Consider the following 23912-nt stretch of genomic DNA (forward strand, 5'->3'; position numbering starts at 1 on the left):
CCAAGGCATGTGGTTAGTTAGTTAATATTACTCTATTTCCTTGTATATATTGTGTATTTTTTGTATTTCATATTTGTTACTTTAATTGCTTGAATATATTTTTGCTGCTGAACAAATTTACATTCACATTAATAAAGTATCTATCTATATATCTATCTACTGTATCTAAATGTATTATATGACAGTATATATATATATATAAATGATGGGTTTTGGGTCCATGTTAGAAATAATACAATTTACAGCTCCTTGCGTCACAACGCGACCGGACGTTTATGCGTCATCACGGCGCGACAGCCTGCTAGCTACGCAGTTCTTGGTGTGATCGGATTTGTTGTTTATTTTACGCCGTGTCGTTTTTAATAAGTAAAGAGTATTAATACATCATCTGTAGACCAGCAGACACGGCACAGGACCAGGAGCAGGAGCTCTGTTACCCGGATCAGACCGCAGACCGGCTCCGTGTCGCACTTTGTCTGGAGATCTTTGAGGAGTTCTCTGTTAGCATCGTTAGCTCAGATTACCTGGTGTGTTAGTTTTTGTGTCTCTGATGGAACATCCCGGAGGAGGAGGAGGGGGGGCGGTGCTTAGCGGAGGAAACGTCCCGGCCTTCCTCACCAAACTGTGGACTCTGGTGGAGGACCCGGACACAGACCTACTCATCTGCTGGAGTCCGGTATACACGTTAGCGTAGCCTTAGCCTAGCATAACGGTTAACGTTAGCTTAGCCTAGCCATAGCCTAGCATAACAGTTAACGTTAGCGGGCACAGACAGCTGTTAGCTTCAACAGGTTTAAAGTCTGAGGTGACACAAACTGAACTAGTTTTACATCTGTCTGTCTGTCTGTCTGTCTACACACTGACACGCACACATGACTTGAATTCAGTCAAAGGCATTGTTAGACATTCTGTCTGTCTGTTTAATTAAATGCCACAACATTAAATACATATACACTAGCGGTGTACGGTTCAATCCGATACAGTGGTGAAACGATTCGGTTCGTTTTCAATACAGCAAAAAAGCAGAAATGCCAAATCTCTGGCGAGACTCTTGAGCTACCGAAACTTTGCGGGAGAGTTTGTAACGAACATCACGTACACTGGGCGTGATGGTGCCGTGTAAACAGGAAGTAAATAATACGACAGAGTAATAAAGTAGTCTTTAATAATGAAAGGTCATGTTTGATACTCAAGATCTTCTCTAAAATCTTCCTCTATGAACTCAAACAGACACATTTCCTGGAAAGTCTCTCTCTCTCTGTCTCTCTCTCTCTCTCTCACTGTCTCTCTCTCTCTCTCTCTCTCTCTCTCACTGTCTCTCTCTCTCTCTCTCTCTCTCTCTGTCTCTCTCTCTCTCTCTCTGTCTCTGTCTCTGTCTCTCTCTCTCTCTCTGTCTCTCTCTCTCTCTCTCTCTCACCTCATATTTACATTTAAATCAACACTCACACATAAAGTTGAGTAGATTATGATCATGAATGTGGTGAACACTCGTCTCACTCGTTCCTCGGGTTCATTGTTTCTGTTCTCACTCGTAGCTCTGTCTCTGTCCTACTGGAGAGCGATCCATGTTCCTTTATAGTTTACACACAGCAGCAGTTATAACACAGTTATAATGATTCTGATCATAGATATTCAGCCGGTGTTCACAACTTTATCTTCATGTGTGTCAGAGATGAATTTAAATACACATCTTGAAGACTGAAACCTATCTACGTCATGTTTTTATGTTTGTTAAATTCTCAGTAGTGATAACTAAATGATGTGATTATTATACATATTACAAACTAAACACTTTAAAACTCTAAAACAATAATTTCAATGAATCCTTTCTGTTTTGCGTTTGTTAGTATTTTGGTCAGACACTGCAGCGCTGTGTACTGTTACACCCCTAATATTTATGTGTATTTGTTTATTTGAGTGCCATCTGGTGGTCCCTAGAAGTATTATTTAATGTTATTAATAATATGAATCCATCAATATAACAATGATGTCATGTGTGTTCTCTGTCAGAGTGGAACCAGTTTCCATGTGTTCGATCAGGGTCGCTTCTCTAAGGAAGTTCTCCCAAAGTTCTTCAAACACAACAACATGGCCAGCTTCATCAGACAGCTCAACATGTGTGAGTAGCAACAAAGATCTCTGACATCACGGATGACATCATCAGCAGTGATGTCATCTATTGGGTATTACTAATGTTTATGTACTTTGTACTACAGCAGAGGTCTTCAACGTTTTTCAGGCCAAGGACCCCAAACTGATAGAGCTGGAGCAGGGACCCCCGACTATGTATATTGTATAACATTGTGTTTGATATTAAACGGGCCTAGTGCCATGTATACACACACCTCTTTATTGTGCATTCAATGCTAAGCTATTTAAATAATACAGGTTCATATGTTCATGTTGTTGTTTTAAACATGTGACGGTGAGTGGGGGGGCCGTGCCACTGACATTAATAAACACACCTCAGAACTGATACCAGTGACAACATCAACACTGTCTGTCAATCACATGATAATCATGCATACAAGCTGTTCAAATAGATGTTTTTATTTTAAACATAAATGTGGAAACAAAAATGAGTGATGCATAAACACACCTGTTATCTTGCATACAATACTGAACTATTACAATAATGACACATTCATGTTTGAACCCCCCTCGGGACCCCCTGTTGAAGACCTCTGTACTACAGTATACATCATTTACTGGAATCTTTGTTCCTGTTGAAGTTCTGACTCGTTTTACTACAAGTTTTTACAAGTGTAATTCCTGTTTATGCTCTGTAGTACTACTGCACATGTGTACTACAACACTTGTGCTGTAGTACTAGCTCTCCTGTGACCCCCCCCCCCCCCCCCATCGTCTGTATGTACTAGTGAATTTAGTTTTGTGTGTACTCCAGATGGGTTCCGTAAGGTGGTGCACATCGAGCACGGTGGTTTGGTGAAACCAGAGAGAGACGACACAGAGTTCCAACATCCGTTCTTCATCAGAGGAGAAGAACACCTGCTGGAGAACATCAAACGCAAAGTCACCAGCGTATGTACCTGCACACCTGTACACTTGTGACACCTGTACACACTTGCACACACCTCTACGCATCTCTGACACCTGTACACCTGTGTGCACCTACCTGTTAAACTGTTGACCTGCACACCTGTCAAACTGTTGTGGTCTCCATGGTAAAGGTGCGTCTCTCTGTGTGTGGTTGGTTCAGGTGTCGTCTGTGCGGCAGGAGGAAGTGAAGATGTCTGCACACGATGTGAACAAGATCCTGAACGATGTTCAGCTGATGAAGGGAAAACAGGAAACCATCGACTCCAGAATCATCGCCATGAAACAGTGAGAACTCCTGATCCTAGACCAGAACCAGACCAGAGCCCTGATCCCGCAGGGTTCCTGCATTCGGCTGGTGTCATTAAATAAACCTGTTTCTGCATGTTTCAGTGAGAATGAGGCTCTGTGGAGAGAGGTGGCCAGTCTGAGACAGAAACACGTTCAGCAACAGAAAGTCGTCCACAAGGTAATCAATACACCAATACATCAGTCAACCAATACATCAGTCAACCAATACATCAGTCAACCAATACATCAGTCAACCAATACAACAATACATCAGTCAACCAATACACCAATACATCAGTCAACCAATACATCAGTCAACCAATACAACAATACATCAGTCAACCAATACATCAATACATCAGTCAACCAATACATCAGTCAACCAATACAACAATACATCAGTCAACCAATACACCAATACATCAGTCAACCAATACATCAGTCAACCAATACAACAATACATCAGTCAACCAATACACCAATACATCAGTCAACCAATACATCAGTCAACCAATACAACAATACATCAGTCAACCAATACATCAATACATCAGTCAACCAATACAACAATACATCAGTCAACCAATACAACAATACATCAGTCAACCAATACAACAATACATCAGTCAACCAATACATCAATACATCAGTCAACCAATACAACAATACATCAGTCAACCAATACAACAATACATCAGTCAACCAATACATCAGTCAACCAATACACCAATACATCAGTCAACCAATACACCAATACATCAGTCAACCAATACATCAGTCAACCAAAACAACAATACATCAGTCAACCAATACATCAATACATCCAGTGGTCAACAAGGTGATCAATACACCAATACATCAGTTGCTGTTAGCACATTAGCTTAGCTTCTACCTGAACCAGTAATGAACTCTTTCTCTTTACAGTTGATCCAGTTCCTGGTGTCTCTCGTCCAGTCCAACAGGGTTCTGGGTGTCAAGAGGAAAATGTAAGTTTACTACACAATATACTACACTGTGTACTGCACAATATACTACACTATATATAATATATATATACACGTATATTTCCTCAGTAACATGTATGTATTTATCGTTTTCTGTCTGCAGTCCTCTGATGTTGAATGACTCTAGCTCCTCCCACTCCATGCCAAAATACAGTCGCCCTCTCTCATTGGAGCACATGCAGGTAACAGTCACTGACTCACCTGTCACCTGAGGATGTTCAGTTTTGTTTGAATGAGGCAGATTGTGTGGGTTAGGTTTGTGACTCTCCGTCTGTTTCTGTGTTTTCAGGCTGCAGCCAGTTTATTCTCAGCTGACCCCCCGGTGACCTCTGGACCAATCATCTCTGACATCACAGATGTGGCCACGCCCACAGATGAGAATGTGATCTGTGATTGGAGTGATGCAGAGTGAGAACTAATTACATCTTTTCTTTTCCTTTTCTGAATGCTAAATATTCCGTTATCAGTAACATGAGTTCAGATGTCCAGACTCGGTAGGCGACTGCTCTGACAGCCAATAAGCTGCCTGCGTTCTTCTCATCCGATTGGTTCGTCAGCAGTCAGTAACAGCCAATCCACTTTGTTGTTTCACCTGCAGAGAAAGCCAATCAGTCAACATCAAAGAGGAGCCGTCCATTCCTGACGTGGAGGTGTGTCCTGTTCTGGAGAGCGGAGATACTCATTTAGACACGCCCCTCTCCCCTACCACCTTCATCAACTCCATTTTACAGGAAAACGAGACTCAGCCGAACCCGAATACCTCCATCACCAATCCTATACCAGGTAACATCTTATAAACACCTCCATCACCAATCCTACACCAGGTAACATCTTATAAACACCTCCATCACCAATCCTACACCAGGTAACATCTTATAAACACCTCCATCACCAATCCTACACCAGGTAACATCTTATAAACACCTCCATCACCAAACCTACACCAGGTAACATCTTATAAACACCTCCATCACCAAACCTACACCAGGTAACATCTTATAAACACTTCCATCACCAAACCTACAACAGGTAACATCTTATAAACACCTCCGTCACCAATCCTACACCAGGTAACATCTTATAAACACCGCCATCACCAATCCTACACCAGGTAACATCTTATAAACACCTCCATCACCAATCCTACACCAGGTAACATCTTATAAACACCTCCATCACCAATCCTACACCAGGTAACATCTTATAAACACCTCCATCACCAATCCTACACCAGGTAACATCTTATAAACACCTCCATCACCAAACCTACAACAGGTAATATCTTATAAACACCATCACCAATCCTACACCACGTAACATCTTATAAACACCTCCATCACCAATCGTACACCAGGTAGCATCTTATAAACACCTCCGTCACCAATCCTATAACAGGTAACATCTTATAAACACCTCCATCACCAATCGTACACCAGGTAACATCTTATAAACACCTCCGTCACCAATCCTATAACAGGTAACATCTTATAAACACCTCTAATACCAATCCTACACCAGGTAACATCTTATCAAAGTATAAATGTTTATAGAGGTTCTTGGTAATAATTGTCAGTATAGTAATATCTTCTCTTAGTTCAATCCTTGACTTTCTGTTTCTGGTCTATGTAGCCAGTCCCATTGTTGTGATGAGCCCTGTTTCCACTGGGCCCCTTCCACCAGCCCCAGCCAGCCAACCGCTTGCGTCTGTTCCCACCCCAAACTCTGCCCTCAGCCCCACCAAACCTCAGCAGAAATGTAAAACCATCGCCTGTATTGACAGGTAAGTAACCTGTTACACTTGTTTCACATCTGTTAGGTTGGTTGGAGGTAGATTTACCTGCTCGTGCTACCTTCTATCAACTACCCCCAACTGTTAACAACTGTCCCAACACCTGTTCAGATACCTGCCATCAACTGTGTCCTAACAACATGTCTAACACCACCCACCAACAACTGTCCCGATAGCAGCCAAAAACTCTCCCAACACTGTCGCTACCCTGGCCAACGACTCTCCAAACCTGTAAACAACATTCCCAACACCTGCGGATGACTCTCACCTGCCAACAACTATCCCATCAACTGCCAACAACTGTCCCATCAGCACCCACAACACCTGCCAACTAATGTTGCACGGTGTATCGATACTAAAAAGGTTCCGCGGTACCCGCACATTAAAAACTATACGATTATGCATATTTTTAGTATCGATACTTCATTAAAATAGCGCACGATCAGAGCGCACTCACTGTTCCGCTTCCTGTCATGCTGCCTGCACGCATTGACTGCAAGGGGGCGGGGCTTCCCAGCGCTCACACACGCAACAGGCAGCGCTCACTCACAGCGAGTGATCGCAGGGGAGACATGGCATCAAGTGCAGGAGCTTTAGCCGACCGTCCTCGGCTTTTTGGAAAAAAAGATGCCAGAAGTGAAATCTGGAAGTACTTTGGCTCCATTGCAGACAGTGAAGGAAAGCCCACTGACAGACTGTTGTGAAGTGGAGCTTCTAATGAGGACCAAGACACGTCTGGTTTTGAACGGAATCACTTTACTTTTGAACTGCGTATAACAAACTGTTAAAGTGAACAGAACGCGCTCTCGTACTCGACATGTAGATTTCTTCATACGATCATTCTCATCGTAAGTACGTATCATGCTACTTCCTAGCTCTTCAAAGTAAAAGCACTTCCTGTTTCATGCTATTCACAATAAAAGTAAATCAGGTCAATTAAGCTTCTCACATCTACAGTTTAACAACATAAACAGTGTAACACAAGCAACATGAACTATATTAATTATGTTATGCAATCAAAACAATTCACAACACATACAGAGACCCGTCTGCAAAACGTGTTTCAAAGCCACACAGCCCAAGAGAGGCAACCCGTCAAACATGGCAACGCACCTTTCAGACAGACTGAACCCCAACTGTTCACAGAGATCACAGAGTTCAAAGAACGACAGGTAGTTTTCATTAATATCTTGCTGTAGGCTAATACTAATATTAATGCCATTTGTTAAGTGTTCAAAAAGCTGGGCAGGAACAAGCTGGTAAAAAAGGGAACCATACAGATGTTTTATTTATTACTAATATAGATAAATATACCAGTATCGTATCATATTTGTGGTATAATATCGTATTTGTGGTATTGCATCTAATTCTGGTATCGTATCATAAGTATCGGGTATCGGTATATTATGGCAGGTATCGTACCAAAGTCATAATTTTGGTATCGTGACAACCCTACTGCCAACAACTGTCCCATCAGCACCCACAACACCTGCCAACAACTGTCCCATCGGCACCCACAACACCTGCCAACAACTGTCCCATCAGCACCCACAACACCTGCCAACAACTGTCCCATCAGCACCCACAACACCTGCCAACAACTGTCCCATCAGCACCCATAACACCTGCCAACAACTGTCCCATCAGCACCCACAACACCTGCCAACAACTGTCCCATCAGCACCCACAACACCTGCCAACAACTGTCCCATCAGCACCCACAACACCTGCCAACAACTGTCCCATCAGCACCCACAACACCTGCCAACAACTGTCCCATTAGCACCCACAACACCTGCCAACTACTGTCCCATCGGCACCCACAACACCTGCCAACAACTGTCCCATCAGCACCCACAACACCTGCCAACAACTGTCCCATTGGCACCCACAACACCTGCCAACAACTGTCCCATCGGCACCCACAACACCTGCCAACAACTGTCCCATCAGCACCCACAACACCTGCCAACAACTGTCCCATCGGCACCCACAACACCTGCCAACAACTGTCCCATCGGCACCCACAACACCTGCCAACAACTGTCCCATCAGCATCCACAACACCTGCCAACAACTGTCCCATCGGCACCCACAACACCTGCCAACAACTGTCCCATCAGCACCCACAACACCTGCCAACAACTGTCCCATCAGCACCCACAACACCTGCCAACAACTTTCACAACAGCTGCTAACAACTGTCCCATCAGCACCCACAACTCCTGCCAACAACTGTCCCATCGGCACCCATAACACCTGCCAACAACTGTCCCATCGGCACCCATAACACCTGCCAACAACTGTCCCAACAGCACCCACAACACCTGCCAACAACTGTCCCATCAGCACCCACAACACCTGCCAACAACTTTCACAACAGCTGCTAACAACTGTCCCATCAGCACCCACAACTCCTGCCAACAACTGTCCCATCAGCACCCACAACACCTGCCAACAACTTTCACAACAGCTGCTAACAACTGTCCCATCAGCACCCACAACACCTGTCAACGACTGTCCCATCAGCACCCACAACACCTGTCAACGACTGTCCCATCAGCACCCACAACACCTGTCAACGACTGTCCCATCAGCACCCACAACACCTGCCAACGACTGCCCCAACATCTGCCAACGACTGCCCCATCATCAACATATTTTCATCCCCTTGTTGCTCCCCACCGTGTCTCTGAACCTCCAGGGACACATCTTGCCCAGAATGCCTATAACCATGTGATTGATTAATTTCATTGACTTATACGTGTGTACTTAAACATAGTTTCAGTTTATATGTAAAAGTAACTCTTCTCAGATGGTAGTCCTTTTTAAGGGTCAGGTGTTTACTTTAAACCCCTGTGCTTCCCTCAGACCCCGCCCCCCTCCCTCTGCAGGTGGACTGTCACCTGATCGTTGGCGCTTCTTATCAACACGAGCTGACAAGTAAATCAATTAATCAAAATTATCTTTGTTTTAATATTGTTATATTAAAAATATTCTTACTTTAGTGATATTTTTTTCTCTTTTTGTCAGCATGTTTTGACTCAACCCAACAGTGAATACTAACTAGTATTTTGTGTATGAAGCACGCTGTTGCACTGGGTGACATGCTCCTTCATCATGATGAACACACACACTGTAGTTTATTGTGACTCAATACCACAAACACCATCCCGCTGCCCCAAATACTCACTAGACCATTAATCCGCCACTGAAAATAGTCCCCAACAAATACACTGTTTCCTCCTATTTGATAAAAGCTGTAGTAACCCAGAGCTCCGGACTAACTTTTCCACTGGTAGCACTGATGCTTGCTCCAGCACATGGTCACACCCTTTTTTTGGTACAACATGGTATAAATTAGTGGTGGAAATTAACTAAGTGCATTTACTCCACTACATTTCAGAGGGAAATAAAGGTACTTTTTACTTCACTACATTTATTTAAATCCCGAGCTGTGCACCGCTAGTTTCACGTGCATTACAGCTGTTCTGTTCTCTTTTTGTCTCCCTCTCAACCCAACCGGTCGACCCAGAGCCCGGTTCTGCTCAAAGTTTCTACCCGTTAAAGGGGAGTATCTTCTTCATGGAGGAATGTAGGGTCTCTGTAAATTATAGAGTGCGGTTGAGACTTGCTTTATATTAAAAAAAGGGGTCTTGAGAAAACTGCTGTTATGATTTCCCACTATATAAATACAATTGAATTGTAAATTAATTATTAAAAAAATGTATACTATATACTAGCACTAAGGCCGACAACGGCAGGGAAACAGCGGGGCAGAGCCAGCACACTTCCACATCGACCTTCTTTAGGCCAAGTGGTGACTGTTGGAAGTGGAAAGACTGGACAAACCAAGACAGTTTGGATGAGTTTCAGTCAAGTTCAAATAAAGTTACAACCTGTGTGTTTTTCAGTGGAGTCTGGTTGCTTTGAGGAGAGCATATAAACTGTAGGTTTTGTAAGTTTATAAATGATAATAATTGTACACCTTCCTGTTCATTATTTTAATTATTCAACAAGCTTACATGTTTTGAATAGGTGTATATTGTGTTGAGGTATTCAAAAATCAATATTTCTAGTAGAAAATGCAATTCTCTTTTAATTATTCTGAATAAAGGAAGTCATATAGGAAGGAGTCACATTAGCCTCTGTAGGACCCGACTTCGAAGGACTACAAGGAAGGAACTTTGAGAAACTTTGAGAAACACCAACGGAATAACACATTGGTGGTTTGAATCTAAACATGAGATTTAATAGTACGAGGAAAAATATAGAAAATCAGCAGACTGGTGATGTAACTTAACATCATGTCTCTCTTTTTCCTGTCTTGTCTCCTGTCTGTCTCTGTGTTTCAGGTCTGAACTGTCCAATCATGTCGAATGCATTGACAGCAGTCTGGAAAACCTGCAGAGCATCCTGAACACACAAGCCTTCACCTTCGACACCTCCCCGCTCATGGAGGTCAGTCTGACAGTGTCTTCTGTATTAATAATATATATTAGCTAGGGCTGGGCAAGTTAACGCTTTATTATCGTGTTAATGCATTAATTGATTAACGCAGACAATTATTTCATTGCGCGTTAACGCAGTTTTTTTTTTTATTATTAAGCGGACATTTTTAACACAAGAACCGGGCTGCGAGCGGTGAACAGCTGTTTGTGTGACGTCTCTTCCTGTTTCCTTCACCTACATTCCCCTGGGTCCTAAGTCCCTCCATGTACAGCTTCTTATCACCCTCTATATACCAACGTACATTTATAACAAATACCACACATGTTACGCTAATCAGCGTAGCATAGTGTCTGACCAAAATACCCAAAAAGCAAAAAATAAAGGATTAATTTAAATATTTTTTTAGTTTTTAGTTATCACTACTGAGAATTTAACAAACAGTTTTCAAGATGTATATTTAAATTCATCTCTGACACACATGAAGATAAAGTTGTGAACACCGGCTGAATATCTATGATCAGAATCATTATAACTGTTATAACTGCTGCTGTGTGAAGAGAATACTGCTGTTAAAAAGAACCTGATTTGTTTAAAGTGTTTATAAACCAAATGTTGTTGACCTTTAGTTCATATAGCAGTACTTTAAAATAAAAGTGAGCAATACACTACTTTTAAATTCATTATTGAACTTTGCGCATAATCATGCGATTAATCGTGATTAAAAATTGTAATCGTTGCCCAGCACTAATATTAACATGTGTCAAACATATTAACAGTATGTGTCAGACATATTAACAGTATATATTAACATGTCAGACATATTAACAGTATATATTAACATGTCAGACATTAACAGTATATATTAACATGTCAGAAATTAACAGTATATATTAACATGTGTCAGACATAGTAACGGTATATATTAACATGTGTCAGACATAGTAACAGTATATATTAACATGTCAGACATAGTAACAGTATATATTAACATGTGTCAGACATAGTAACAGTATATATTAACATGTGTCAGACATATTAACAGTATATATTAACATGTGTCAGACATAGTAACAGTATATATTAACATGTGTCAGACATAGTAACAGTATATATTAACATGTGTCAGACATAGTAACAGTATATATTAACATGTGTCAGACATAGTAACAATATATATTAACATGTGTCAGACATAGTAACGGTATATATTAACATGTGTCAGACATAGTAACGGTATATATTAACATGTGTCAGACATAGTAACGGTATATATTAACATGTGTCAGACATAGTAACGGTATATATTAACATGTGTCAGACATATTAACAGTATATATTAACATGTGTCAGACATATTAACAGTATATATTAACATGTCAGACATTAACAGTATATATTAACATGTGTCAGACATAGTAACAGTATATATTTACATGTGTCAGACATAGTAACAGTATATATTAACATGTGTCAGACATAGTAACAGTATATATTAACATGTGTCAGACATAGTAACAATATATATTAACATGTTTCAGACATAGTAACAGTATATATTAACATGTGTCAGACATAGTAACGGTATATATTAACATGTGTCAGACATAGTAACGGTATATATATCAACAGGGTTAGGGTCATCAGCTCATTGTCGGCGCTCACTTCTCGTCAGAGGCAGACCATTATATCAGAAAGCACAATAACAAGAATCTTCCTGCTGGTCTTGATTGACTGAAGCTCCTGCAGTCAGTGTTGCTCTCAGTAGCTCTGACCCCTTTTTACACAGTAAATTAATATATGTGTGTATACAATATTATGTGTATTCATGTTAACTGTCTTTGTGTTTAGTTTTTCAGTTCTTCCTGTTCCCCTGGAGAATTTGATCTGGACAGTTTGGAAACTGTGAGTTAAAAAACAGACTGGTTTTCACTCATGTAGTGACCATGTATACATAGAGGTATCTACTGTATACCATATATAAATCATATAAACATACAGGTGTATATATATCATATATAAATCATATAAACATACAGGTGTATATATATCATATATAAATCATATAAACATACAGGTGTATATATATCATATATAAATCATATAAACATACAGGTGTATATATATCATATATAAATCATATAAACATACAGGTGTATATATATCATATATAAATCATATAAACATACAGGTGTATATATATCATATATAAATCATATAAACATACAGGTGTATATATATCATATATAAATCATGTAAACATACCGGTGTATATAGATGATTTATAAATCATATAAACATACAGGTGTATATATATCATATATAAATCATATAAACATACAGGTGTATATATATCATATATAAATCATATAAACATACAGGTGTATATATATCATATATAAATCATGTAAACATACAGGTGTATATATATCATATATAAATCATGTAAACATACAGGTGTATATAGATGATTTATAAATCATGTAAACATACAGGTGTATATAGATGATTTATAAATCATATAAACATACAGGTGTATATAGATCATATATAAATCATGTAAACATACAGGTGTATATAGATGATTTATAAATCATGTAAACATACAGGTGTATATAGATCATATATAAATCATATAAACATACAGGTGTATATAGATCATATATAAATCATGTAAACATACAGGTGTATATAGATGATTTATAAATCATATAAACATACAGGTGTATATATATCATATATAAATCATGTAAACATACAGGTGTATATAGATGATTTATAAATCATATAAACATACAGGTGTATATATATCATATATATAAATCATATAAACATACAGGTGTATATATATCATATATAAATAATGTAAACATACAGGTGTATATAGATGATTTATAAATCATATAAACATACAGGTGTATATATATCATATATAAATCATGTAAACATACAGGTGTATATAGATGATTTATAAATCATGTAAACATACAGGTGTATATAGATCATATATAAATCATGTAAACATACAGGTGTATATAGATGATTTATAAATCATATAAACATACAGGTGTATATATATCATATATATAAATCATATAAACATACAGGTGTATATATATCATATATAAATAATGTAAACATACAGGTGTATATAGATGATTTATAAATCATGTAAACATACAGGTGTATATAGATCATATATAAATCATGTAAACATACAGGTGTATATAGATCATATATAAATCATATAAACATACAGGTGTATATAGATGATTTATAAATCATATAAACATACAGGTGTATATAGATCATATATATCATATAAATAAGGTTAAGATAAGGGTTATTGATGGGTTAGGGTTACCATACTATTATTGTGTGTGTGTGTGTGTGTGTGTGTGTGTGTGTGTGTGTGTGTGTGTGTGTGTGTGTGTGTGTGTGTGTGTGTGTGTGTGTGTGTGTGTGTGTACATACTGATTAAACATGTTTGTGTTTTGATGATGAGCTCACAACCATTTGACTGTGATGTCACTGTTTCCTCTCAGCTGCTGTCTGAAGAAGTCTCTAATGGAGGTGTGGAAAGCACCGTGAACACAGGTAACACACACTCACCTTCTGAACTTCTGTACTTGTGAGGACCCTCTTTGAACATGAAGTCATGGTGGACATCTTCTCCTCTCTGGTTGGTCCAGGGAAGCAGCTCGTGCAGTACACGCCCACACCCGTCCTGATGTCTGAACCAATCAGCACCGACCTGCCCTCCCTCCTAGAGCTGGAGGCGGGGCCTTTCTTCATCTATGACCCACCCACCGATGACCCTGCTGCCGCTCTGCTAAGCCACGCCCACCTGGACTCTGACCTCTGACATCAGCAGGAAAGGGGGGTGGCATGTGATTTATCGGTCACCATGGCAACAGGACTCAGCAGCAGTGATAGGGTGAAATCGATCTGTTGATCGATCAAGTTAATTATGCAGATTAATATTAACCAGTTTATATACCTGTCTTCTTCTACTCATTTATTTAGCGTTTGTTTTTTCTTCTTCGCTGCTTTTATTAAAACGTTTGTTTGACGCTCGCTGTTAAAAAAACACCTGTAGTCCAATCAGAACAAGTCTGATGATCATGTGACTTCTGCATGTCTTTGTTTTCATGTGTCAAATATAGAAGATGAAGAGAATCTGGATATTTTTTGAAAAGTTTATTATAAATGAGAAGTGTTTATTAGATAGATAGAGATCCATCAGTCCTGATGAGTCCAATCAATCAACATCAGTCCTGATGAGTCCGATCAACATCAGTCCAGATGAGTCCGATCAATCAACATCAGTCCTGATGAGTACGATCAATCAACATCAGACCTGATGAGTCCGATCAACATCAGACCTGATGAGTCCGATCAACATCAGTCCTGATGAGTCCGATCAATCAACATCAGACCTGATGAGTCCGATCAACATCAGTCCTGATGAGTCCGATCAACATCAGTCCTGATGAGTCCGATCAACATCAGTCCTGATGAGTCCGGTCAATCAACATCAGTCCTGATGAGTCCGATCAACATCGGTCCTGACGAGTCCGATCAACATCGGTCCTGACGAGTCCGATCAACATCGGTCCTGACGAGTCCGATCAACATCGGTCCTGACGAGTCCGGTCAACATCGGTCCTGACGAGTCCGATCAACATCGGTCCTGACGAGTCCGATCAACATCGGTCCTGATGAGTCCGATCAATCAACATCAGTCCTGATGAGTCCGATCAACATCAGTCCTGTTGAGTCCGATCAATCAACATCAGTCCTGATGAGTCCGATCAACATCAGTCCTGTTGAGTCCGATCAATCAACATCAGACCTGATGAGTCCGATCAACATCAGTCCTGATGAGTCCGATCAATCAACATCAGACCTGATGAGTCCGATCAACATCAGTCCTGATGAGTCCGATCAATCATGAGAATCAATAGAAGTTCTTATTGAATCTTTTCTGCTAGTTTGTTTGTTGGAATGAAGAAACATGAAGTAAATAAACCTGTCCTGTTGTTATTTATCAAAGTAGGTATCAAACATAGAAGTACTTATACTGTGTTTATATATATATACATATATATATATGTCTATATATATGTATATATACATATATATATATATATATATATATATATATACATATATATATATATATATATATATATATATGTATATATATATATAAACACAGTATAAGTATATATATATGTATATATATATGTATATATACATATATATATATATATATATATATATATATATATATATACATATATATATATATATGTATATATATATCAGTGGTGGGTCTTCGGGGCCAGCAAAGCCTTCTCTGCTGGCCTAAACAGAATCACAAAGTTATAGCTATTTTATAATTTCATCATTTTTCATAAATACACTACATGTATTATAATTATTTTTCCCATTCGCTTATTTTCTCATTGCACAGCCACTGTCTTCCTCAGTTGCTCTGCTTCCAGTGCAGCTTGTTTTATTTCGAGCAGGGATGTCAAACACCCGGCCCGGGGGCCGAATCCGGCCCACCACGTCATTTTATGTGGCCCGCGAATCCGCCAGCAAAAAAAAAAAAAATGAACAGTCAGACTTGATACAATATTCAATTATCCTCTGCTCTCTGTATCGTGCACGGCGGAGTTCCTCCCCGATTCGGGCGCGCACACCTCCACCAGCGGATGTGGTGGGGAACAGTCCCCACCCCCCCCCCCCCTGCCGACAGCAGCAGCAGCAGGACCGATGTGGCCCAGAGTGAAAATGAGTTTGAAACCCCTGCTTTTGAGCTTTTATCCAATCAGATTTCACCCCTATGTCTCTAGGTAAGAAGAGAGGCCTGAGGCCCGCTAGGAAGCCTTTGCAGATTAAATTATATGGGGATGATATTGTTGATTCTCATAGTGTTCAACCAATCTCTGATCTTTAGTTTGACCTAATAGGCGTATTCTTTGATATGTCAGAGCTGTCTAGGTAGCCTACAAGTACGTCTGCATTAGCGTAAGGCGTGATTGGTCAGTGGGCTAGCGTCACTGTTGTGAAACTGAGCTAGCTAGCAGAACTTAGTATGAGTAGTAAGAGTTCAAGTTGAAAGATATGTAAGAAGTTATGACATTGACATGACATTCTTTGAGTTTTGCTTGGTGTAGCTTGGTTTTTAGAACACTCAATGGATGAAGGAGGAGGAGAAATGGATTTGGGAGTTACTGGCAACGCCTTTCTGGAGAAGGACATTTCCAGAAAAGCTGGACATCGTAAGAAAATGTCGGCAAACCCCACAGCTAGCAGCCCTGACTCAGCCAGGAAAAGGATTTGTACGAACGGTATTCCTGGCTGACAGCGTTGGAGAAGCGTTGCACATTTTATGGCTAAAAATGCATTTTATTTGCGACTGAGCGTTGTCGTGTTTGGTGCTATGCTAGATTTGCTAACCGAGGCAGCAACAAGACACCATAGCACGACAGGACACTTACAAACTACGGTGCTTTTGAAAACTTTTGCTGAGACCGGAGTGGATCTACAACTCAACGAACACGTTCGCAGGAGGACCTCTTACTGGAACTGAACCGCACCGATGTTCTGTACAACCGCGTCATTGAACTCTTTGTTAACAAAGAAAGGAGGATGGACTTTGTCTTGAAGTGAACAGCAGCTTTGGTAAGTGAAGTGCTTTTGTGTTTTTACATCTGCAGTAGCGCTACGACTGTTCATTTGTCTGTGGTGTCGTTTTTATGATTCGGTTAATATTGTTCCCTCTGATGTGAATAATATTTGAATGGCTCGTGCTCTTCAGTGTGTGGATGAATGCGTGTTTTAGCGCTGCAGTGTTCCTGGATTGATTTGTCATGCTTTGTTGTCATATAAATACATGTGACTGGTTGTTGTGAGTTTGTTCTTGTCATTGGGTTGGTACATTGATTTTGACTATATGCATTGTCCAAACCTCTGCTCGAAAATTGCATACCCATACTAAAAAGAGTATCTCTGCAACCACAAGGTCTATTTGAATCATGTTGGTGTTATAATAAAGGGAACACTTGTGATATTTGTTCAGATGTGTAGATATCAGTATATACGTTACTGGTTAAGAGTAAATGAAGATGGGACACAGCACAAATTGAAAAGTTTCAGGTTCGCCTAAAAAAAAAAAAAGCGCTTACAGGATTATTATTTCTTTGGAATGATGCAGCTGCAGCTCTAAACCGTCCCAAATCACAGCACAATATGTGAACAGTCTCTCTGCAAAGTTTGACTTTGATAAAGTGAAGTGGAACAAAGATGTTAGTACAGAGAGTTCAGGCGAGGTCTCCAAAATGGTCATTTTGGCACCATCTGTGCCATTTGAATTTTCTCATTTACCAAACTATATATTTCACTTTTATATCACTAATGGTGTTCAATACATCCAAATACAGCAGTTTTGGCTTTATTTTGAAAGCCGGAATCCTCTCTGAACCCTCTGTGTCTCTCTGCGTACTGGAGTTTTTCTCGATGTCAGCCCCCTGTGAGTACGCAGGGCTCTATCTCAGCAACCTATTGGTCGATTTCATTTGAAGCGTTGGAGCCAATAGAATTTAGCTATACTGACCAAAATTCCTGCATGGACTCTCAGCAACGTAGAAACGCCGGGAATGATTTTAGTGTAACACAGGACGTAGGTCTAACGTATTTCAGTGTGGAATTACCGGAAAAATAAACATATCACGGAAAAACAGCAACGGTAAGAGAAATTTAAAACTATCATTTGATGAAGCGATTTCTGTTGGTGTTCTTTGGCTCATATTCCGCTGATGCTTTGTTGTAGCTGGATTTGATGTATATGTCCGGAATCTGTGGAGTGTCTGGTTTCTTTTGAGATATCGTGTGCATATTGCATAAAATACCTCAGCGGTAGAGACAGAAATGTGGCGAGTGGGTTGACTAGGTGGCGCTATATGGATTTTGATTACATATTCGTTCGTGATAAGTGCATTTTTTCCGACGGTATATGCTAAACTTTCTCCACAGCCCCTTGTTTTTATCAACCAGTGAACAGGAAGTGACCATATTAAGACTGAGGAGGCATGACGTAGAGACCTGTCAATCACTGTGTAGCCCCGCCCCTAAAGCATCCCCTGCTTTATGGTCTGTGTGACTCTAAATGGACCATCATTCACTAAATGAACATCATGCTGTATTGAAGAAGACTTGAAACTACAGATTGAGACCATAAACTCATGTTTACAATGTTTACTGAGGTAATAAATCAAGAGAGAAGTAGAGTCATTTTCTCATAGACTTCTATACAACCAGAGGAGTCGCCCCCTGGTGGACACTAGAGAGAATGCAGGTTTAACACATGAACCGTGACTTTACTTTAAAGAACTAAAGGTTTTCTCCTGATTTAAACCTCAGAAGGTGTGTATATATACACACACACACACACACACACACACACACACTATAATATTAATACAGAAACTGATCTTTGAACAAAAGATAAATTCTCAGTTTGATGTTCAAAATAAACAAATACATTTATTGTAGAAGTTTACAATCCTGACGGTGACGATGATGTCACATCAAGTCAAAACAGAAACTTAACTGAAACTTATTTTTATGTATTTTTCTCTAAAACAAAATAAACGTCTATGAACAGAATTCCACATTTTAAATATTTAAAAAACACCAATGAGCTGCTGAGGCTCAGTGGGCGTGGCCTACAGCTAGTGGGAGGGGGGGAATTTCCTGGGCCATGCTGATTGGTCGGTACACTGGAAGCGGTAGCGTAGGAATCGAACTCGCGGCTTTATGTGGAAGTCAGCAGGTATCCTCCAATTCCACATTTTCTGCACCTGAAACCAAAACTAGATTTAACTATTTACACTTTGTTTTATTTACGCAATATACAAGTTAAGATTTGACAAACAAAACTTACCTTCTCATTAAATATGGTAAATAACATTGAATATGGTTAATAACATTAAATATGATTCATTAGATTGAATAACTGTCTTTATGTTAATGTGACTCATCAGTCAAAAGGTGCTTTAAGACCTCAACTCTAAAATGTGTTCTGGAGAAACTCCTCTAATAATCCAAAATTGCTTTTCCTCTTGTGTTATCAGAATAAGAAATAAGAGGAACCATCAGACAGCAGCATTCTCCACATATCAATAAATACATGAGGGTTCTGAGGACTTGTACAAACCTTCAGGACCCTGACCAGATGGGTTGTACTGTTCAGTGACTGAACCTGCAGAGAGCAAGCAGAACCAAGAAAAGAGAAAGAACAAGGCTTCAGCACCTAATCTCAGGAAAGATACACTAAAACAACTAGTTAAGGTCAATCTTTAACCAGACTAGTTAATGCATACCTTAACGAGTCTAGTTAATTCCAACATTTAATGAGACTACTTAATGCAGAGACTAGTTAATGCCAACCTTAACAAGACTAGTTAATGCAAAGAGACTAGTTAATGCCAACCTTAACAAGACTAGTTAATGCAAAGAGACTAGTTAATGCCAACCTTAACGAGTCTTGTTAATGCCAACCTTAACAAGACTAGTTAATGCTAACCCTTAACAAGACTAGTTAATGCCAGCCCTTAACAAGAATGTTGATACAAAGAGACTAACTAGATTGACCTGAAGCTGGTCCGGTTCTGGACTTGTTGGCTGTAATATTACATAATAGATCATAACATTTGTAAAACTTACCAGCCATCTGTGTGTGATCTGTCACCACTGGATGACCTGTAACACACACACATACACACACACACACACACACAAATCAACACACATTTCTAATGTAGAAGAAGACTTCTTCTTCTGTGTGAATTACTTACTGGAGTCAAATGGAGTTCCTGTTGGATCTGCTGAAACTACAAACACAAGCAGTTTAACAACAGGTTTGACCTCTGACCTGTCTGTCGGCCATGTTGGTGGGCGGAGCTTACCTATGACTGTCCCTGTGGAGTCTGTTGCCATGGTAACCAGGTCTGTTTGGGAGTACCCATGTGAAGCTGAAACAATAAATAAACAGGACGACAGACAGACAGGTGTGTCAGACAGGTGGACAGACAGTCAGGTGGACACAGACAGACAGGTGTGTCAGACAGGTGGACAGACAGTCAGGTGGACACAGACAGACAGGTGTGTCAGACAGGTGGACAGACAGTCAGGTGGACAGACAGTCAGGTGGACACAGACAGACAGGTGTGTCAGACAGGTGTACCTGAGGGCAGTGTGTCTGTGTGGAGGACGGTGGGAGGTGACTCTGTAACATGATCATGTGACAAGAAGTGAGAGCCACAAACTATTGATGTTGTTGTTGATGTTGTTGTTGATGATGATGATGTTGTCTCACCTGTGACATCATGGCCGAGTCTGGGACCTGAAGGAACCAATCCAGAGAGTCAGGTTTCTGTTAATCAAAGTATTGATATCTTCATGTTTCTGTCTCACCTGTGAGCTCAACGTGAAGACCGGACTCTGGTCCACCTGGTGACATCATCACAACGTCACTAAAGAGCTCTCTGATTGGTCCACTCAGTAATTATGATCACTTATTATCTATTAACTTATGAAGTCAAAGTGTTGGCCGACTGATAATCAGCCATTCAGGATAATATAATATATAAAATATATAATATATTGAATATGATAGTATATATTATATATATAGTAAAAGTATGAACGTTTACCTGCGTTTGTGTTCGTCAGCAGAGTTTGTCGACCGTTTCCTTAGAAACACACACTGTCAGCCAATCACAGCCTTCGACACGCTCTGACTCATCATTCAACCGCTTTGTAATCAAATAAACTAAAACTTTATTGTTCTTCGAACATGTGACATGAAGAGCCTTGGAAAGTATTCACCTCCCTGTGTTTCTATTTTGTTGCTTTACAAGAATTAAAATTGATTTGATTTGAATTTTATTAAATAAAACAAAACAACCGTATACAATCGTTCAAGTTGGTGAAATGAAATGAAAAAAGAAATGTTTAGCAATAAACAAACAAAGTGAAAAGTGGTGGGTATTATATTTGCATCAAGTATTTGTATTTTCTTTTACTAAGATTAGATATTATATTATAGATTAGATGTTATATTATATATATATAGATATGATATTAATATTGTTCCTGTTGGTTCAGACACACCTGCTTCCCATTTCACTGCTTATGTATTTACTTATTTACTTGTAATATAACTTTGCTTTCCATTTATTAATTAAAGAACTTCTAGAACGCTTGAAGCAAATAGCTTTTGGGCTTCAGTCCTACATGTTTACATCAGTGTAACTATCCAAAGAGAAAAGAGAAACTCGTCCACTCTCACCGTTAGTGTCCGCTGAGTCCGCTCCGTCTGTCGGGACAAAAACACAAATATTCAAATAAAATATGATGAAACCAGATAAAGAATCAAAGTAAGGTTTGTAACATGAAAACTTGTTGTTGATTTTATTTCATTGTAGAAATAAAGAATAAAATAAGTTTGAAATTGATTCCTGTAATTTTATTAATTATTTAAATAAAAGAATTATGTAAATAAAGTTGTGACAGTTTTGAATGCTGTGAGATTACAGGGACAGTAGTACTGTGGTATTTCTGGTACTAATACTACAGAAGTAGTTGTAGTATTAGTATCAGGATCATACTTTAGTGTTAAGAATGGATTATGAAATTAAATAATACATTTGATCTATCATCAATAAATGATCAAATTAAACATGTCACTATTTCTCCAAATGGGTTAATTATATTGTTTCTAATATATTCGTTATAATAATATCCATAGTGATAAACTGTGCCATAGTTGTTTTGGTGAGTACAGGCTAGTACAGGTGTTAGTATAGGTGAGTACAGGTGTTGGTACAGGTGAGTACAGGTGTTAGTACAGGTGTTAGTACAGGTGAGTACAGGTGTTAGTACAGGTGAGTACAGGTGTTGGTACAGGTGTTAGTACAGGTGAGTACAGGTGTTAGTACAGGTGAGTACAGGTGTTAGTACAGGTGAGAGTACAGGTGAGTACAGGTGAAGGTGAGTACATGTGTTAGTACAGGTGAGTACATGTGTTAGTACAGGCTAGTACAGGTGTTAGTATAGGTGAGTACAGGTGTTGGTACAGGTGAGTACAGGTGTTAGTACAGGTGTTAGTACAGGTGAGTACAGGTGTTAGTACAGGTGAGTACAGGTGTTGGTACAGGTGTTAGTACAGGTGTTAGTACAGGTGAGTACAGGTGTTAGTACAGGTGAGTACAGGTGTTAGTACAGGTGAGAGTACAGGTGAGTACAGGTGAAGGTGAGTACATGTGTTAGTACAGGTGAGTACATGTGTTAGTACAGGTGAGTACAGGTGAGAGTACAGGTGTTAGTACAGGTGAGTACAGGTGTTAGTACAGGTGAGTACAGGTGTTAGTACAGGTGAGTACAGGTGTTAGTACAGGTGAGTACATGTGTTAGTACAGGCTAGTACAGGTGTGAGTACAGGTGTTAGTACAGGCTAGTACAGGTGTTAGTACAGGCGAGTACAGGTGTTAGTACAGGCGAGTACAGGTGTTAGTACAGGCGAGTACATGTGTTAGTACAGGCGAGTACATGTGTTAGTACAGGCGAGTACATGTGTTAGTACAGGTGAGTACATGTGTTAGTACAGGTGAGTACAGGTGTTAGTACAGGTGAGTACATGTGTTAGTACAGGTGTTAGTACAGGTGAGTACATGTGTTAGTACAGGTGAGTACAGGTGTTAGTACAGGTGAGTACATGTGTTAGTACAGGTGAGTACATGTGTTAGTACAGGTGTTAGTACAGGCTAGTACAGGTGTTAGTACAGGCTAGTACAGGTGTTAGTACAGGCTAGTACAGGTGTTAGTACAGGCTAGTACAGGTGTTAGTACAGGCGAGTACAGGTGTTAGTACAGGCGAGTACATGTGTTAGTACAGGTGTTAGTACAGGTGAGTACAGGTGTTAGTACAGGTGAGTACAGGTGTTAGTACAGGTGAGTACATGTGTTAGTACAGGTGAGTACATGTGTTAGTACAGGTGTTAGTACAGGTGAGTACAGGTGTTAGTACAGGTGAGTACAGGTGTTAGTACAGGTTAGTACAGGCTAGTACAGGTGTTAGTACAGGCGAGTACAGGTGTTAGTACAGGCGAGTACAGGTGTTAGTACAGGTGAGTACAGGTGTTAGTACAGGTGAGTACAGGTGTTAGTACAGGTGAGTACAGGTGTTAGTACAGGTGAGTACATGTGTTAGTACAGGTGTTAGTACAGGCTAGTACAGGTGTTAGTAC

At 39.8% G+C, this 23912-nt stretch overlaps 1 protein-coding gene across 2 annotated transcripts; it reads left to right on the forward strand.

Annotated features, from left to right (window-relative positions):
- The first annotated feature begins 306 nt into the window (after positions 1 to 306).
- Positions 307 to 15565, forward strand: hsf1 (heat shock transcription factor 1). Of its 2 annotated transcripts, XM_079176382.1 has the most exons (15): positions 307 to 676; positions 2011 to 2119; positions 2906 to 3042; positions 3221 to 3345; positions 3451 to 3526; positions 4273 to 4334; positions 4456 to 4534; positions 4642 to 4760; positions 4951 to 5135; positions 5982 to 6132; positions 9013 to 9084; positions 10497 to 10602; positions 12442 to 12495; positions 14136 to 14187; positions 14283 to 15565. In XM_079176382.1, exons 1-15 carry the CDS (start codon positions 551 to 553, stop codon positions 14453 to 14455), a joined length of 1626 nt encoding a protein of 541 aa, XP_079032508.1. In that variant the 5' UTR covers positions 307 to 550; the 3' UTR covers positions 14456 to 15565. The 2 variants fall into 2 exon arrangements, with proteins under 2 accessions (XP_079032508.1, XP_079032509.1); XM_079176383.1 differs by lacking the exon at positions 9013 to 9084.
- Positions 15566 to 23912: the final 8347 nt, after the last annotated feature.

This window comes from Pholis gunnellus (assembly GCF_910591455.1).
Source record: "Pholis gunnellus genome assembly, chromosome: 16".
NCBI classification, from domain to species: domain Eukaryota; kingdom Metazoa; phylum Chordata; class Actinopteri; order Perciformes; family Pholidae; genus Pholis; species Pholis gunnellus.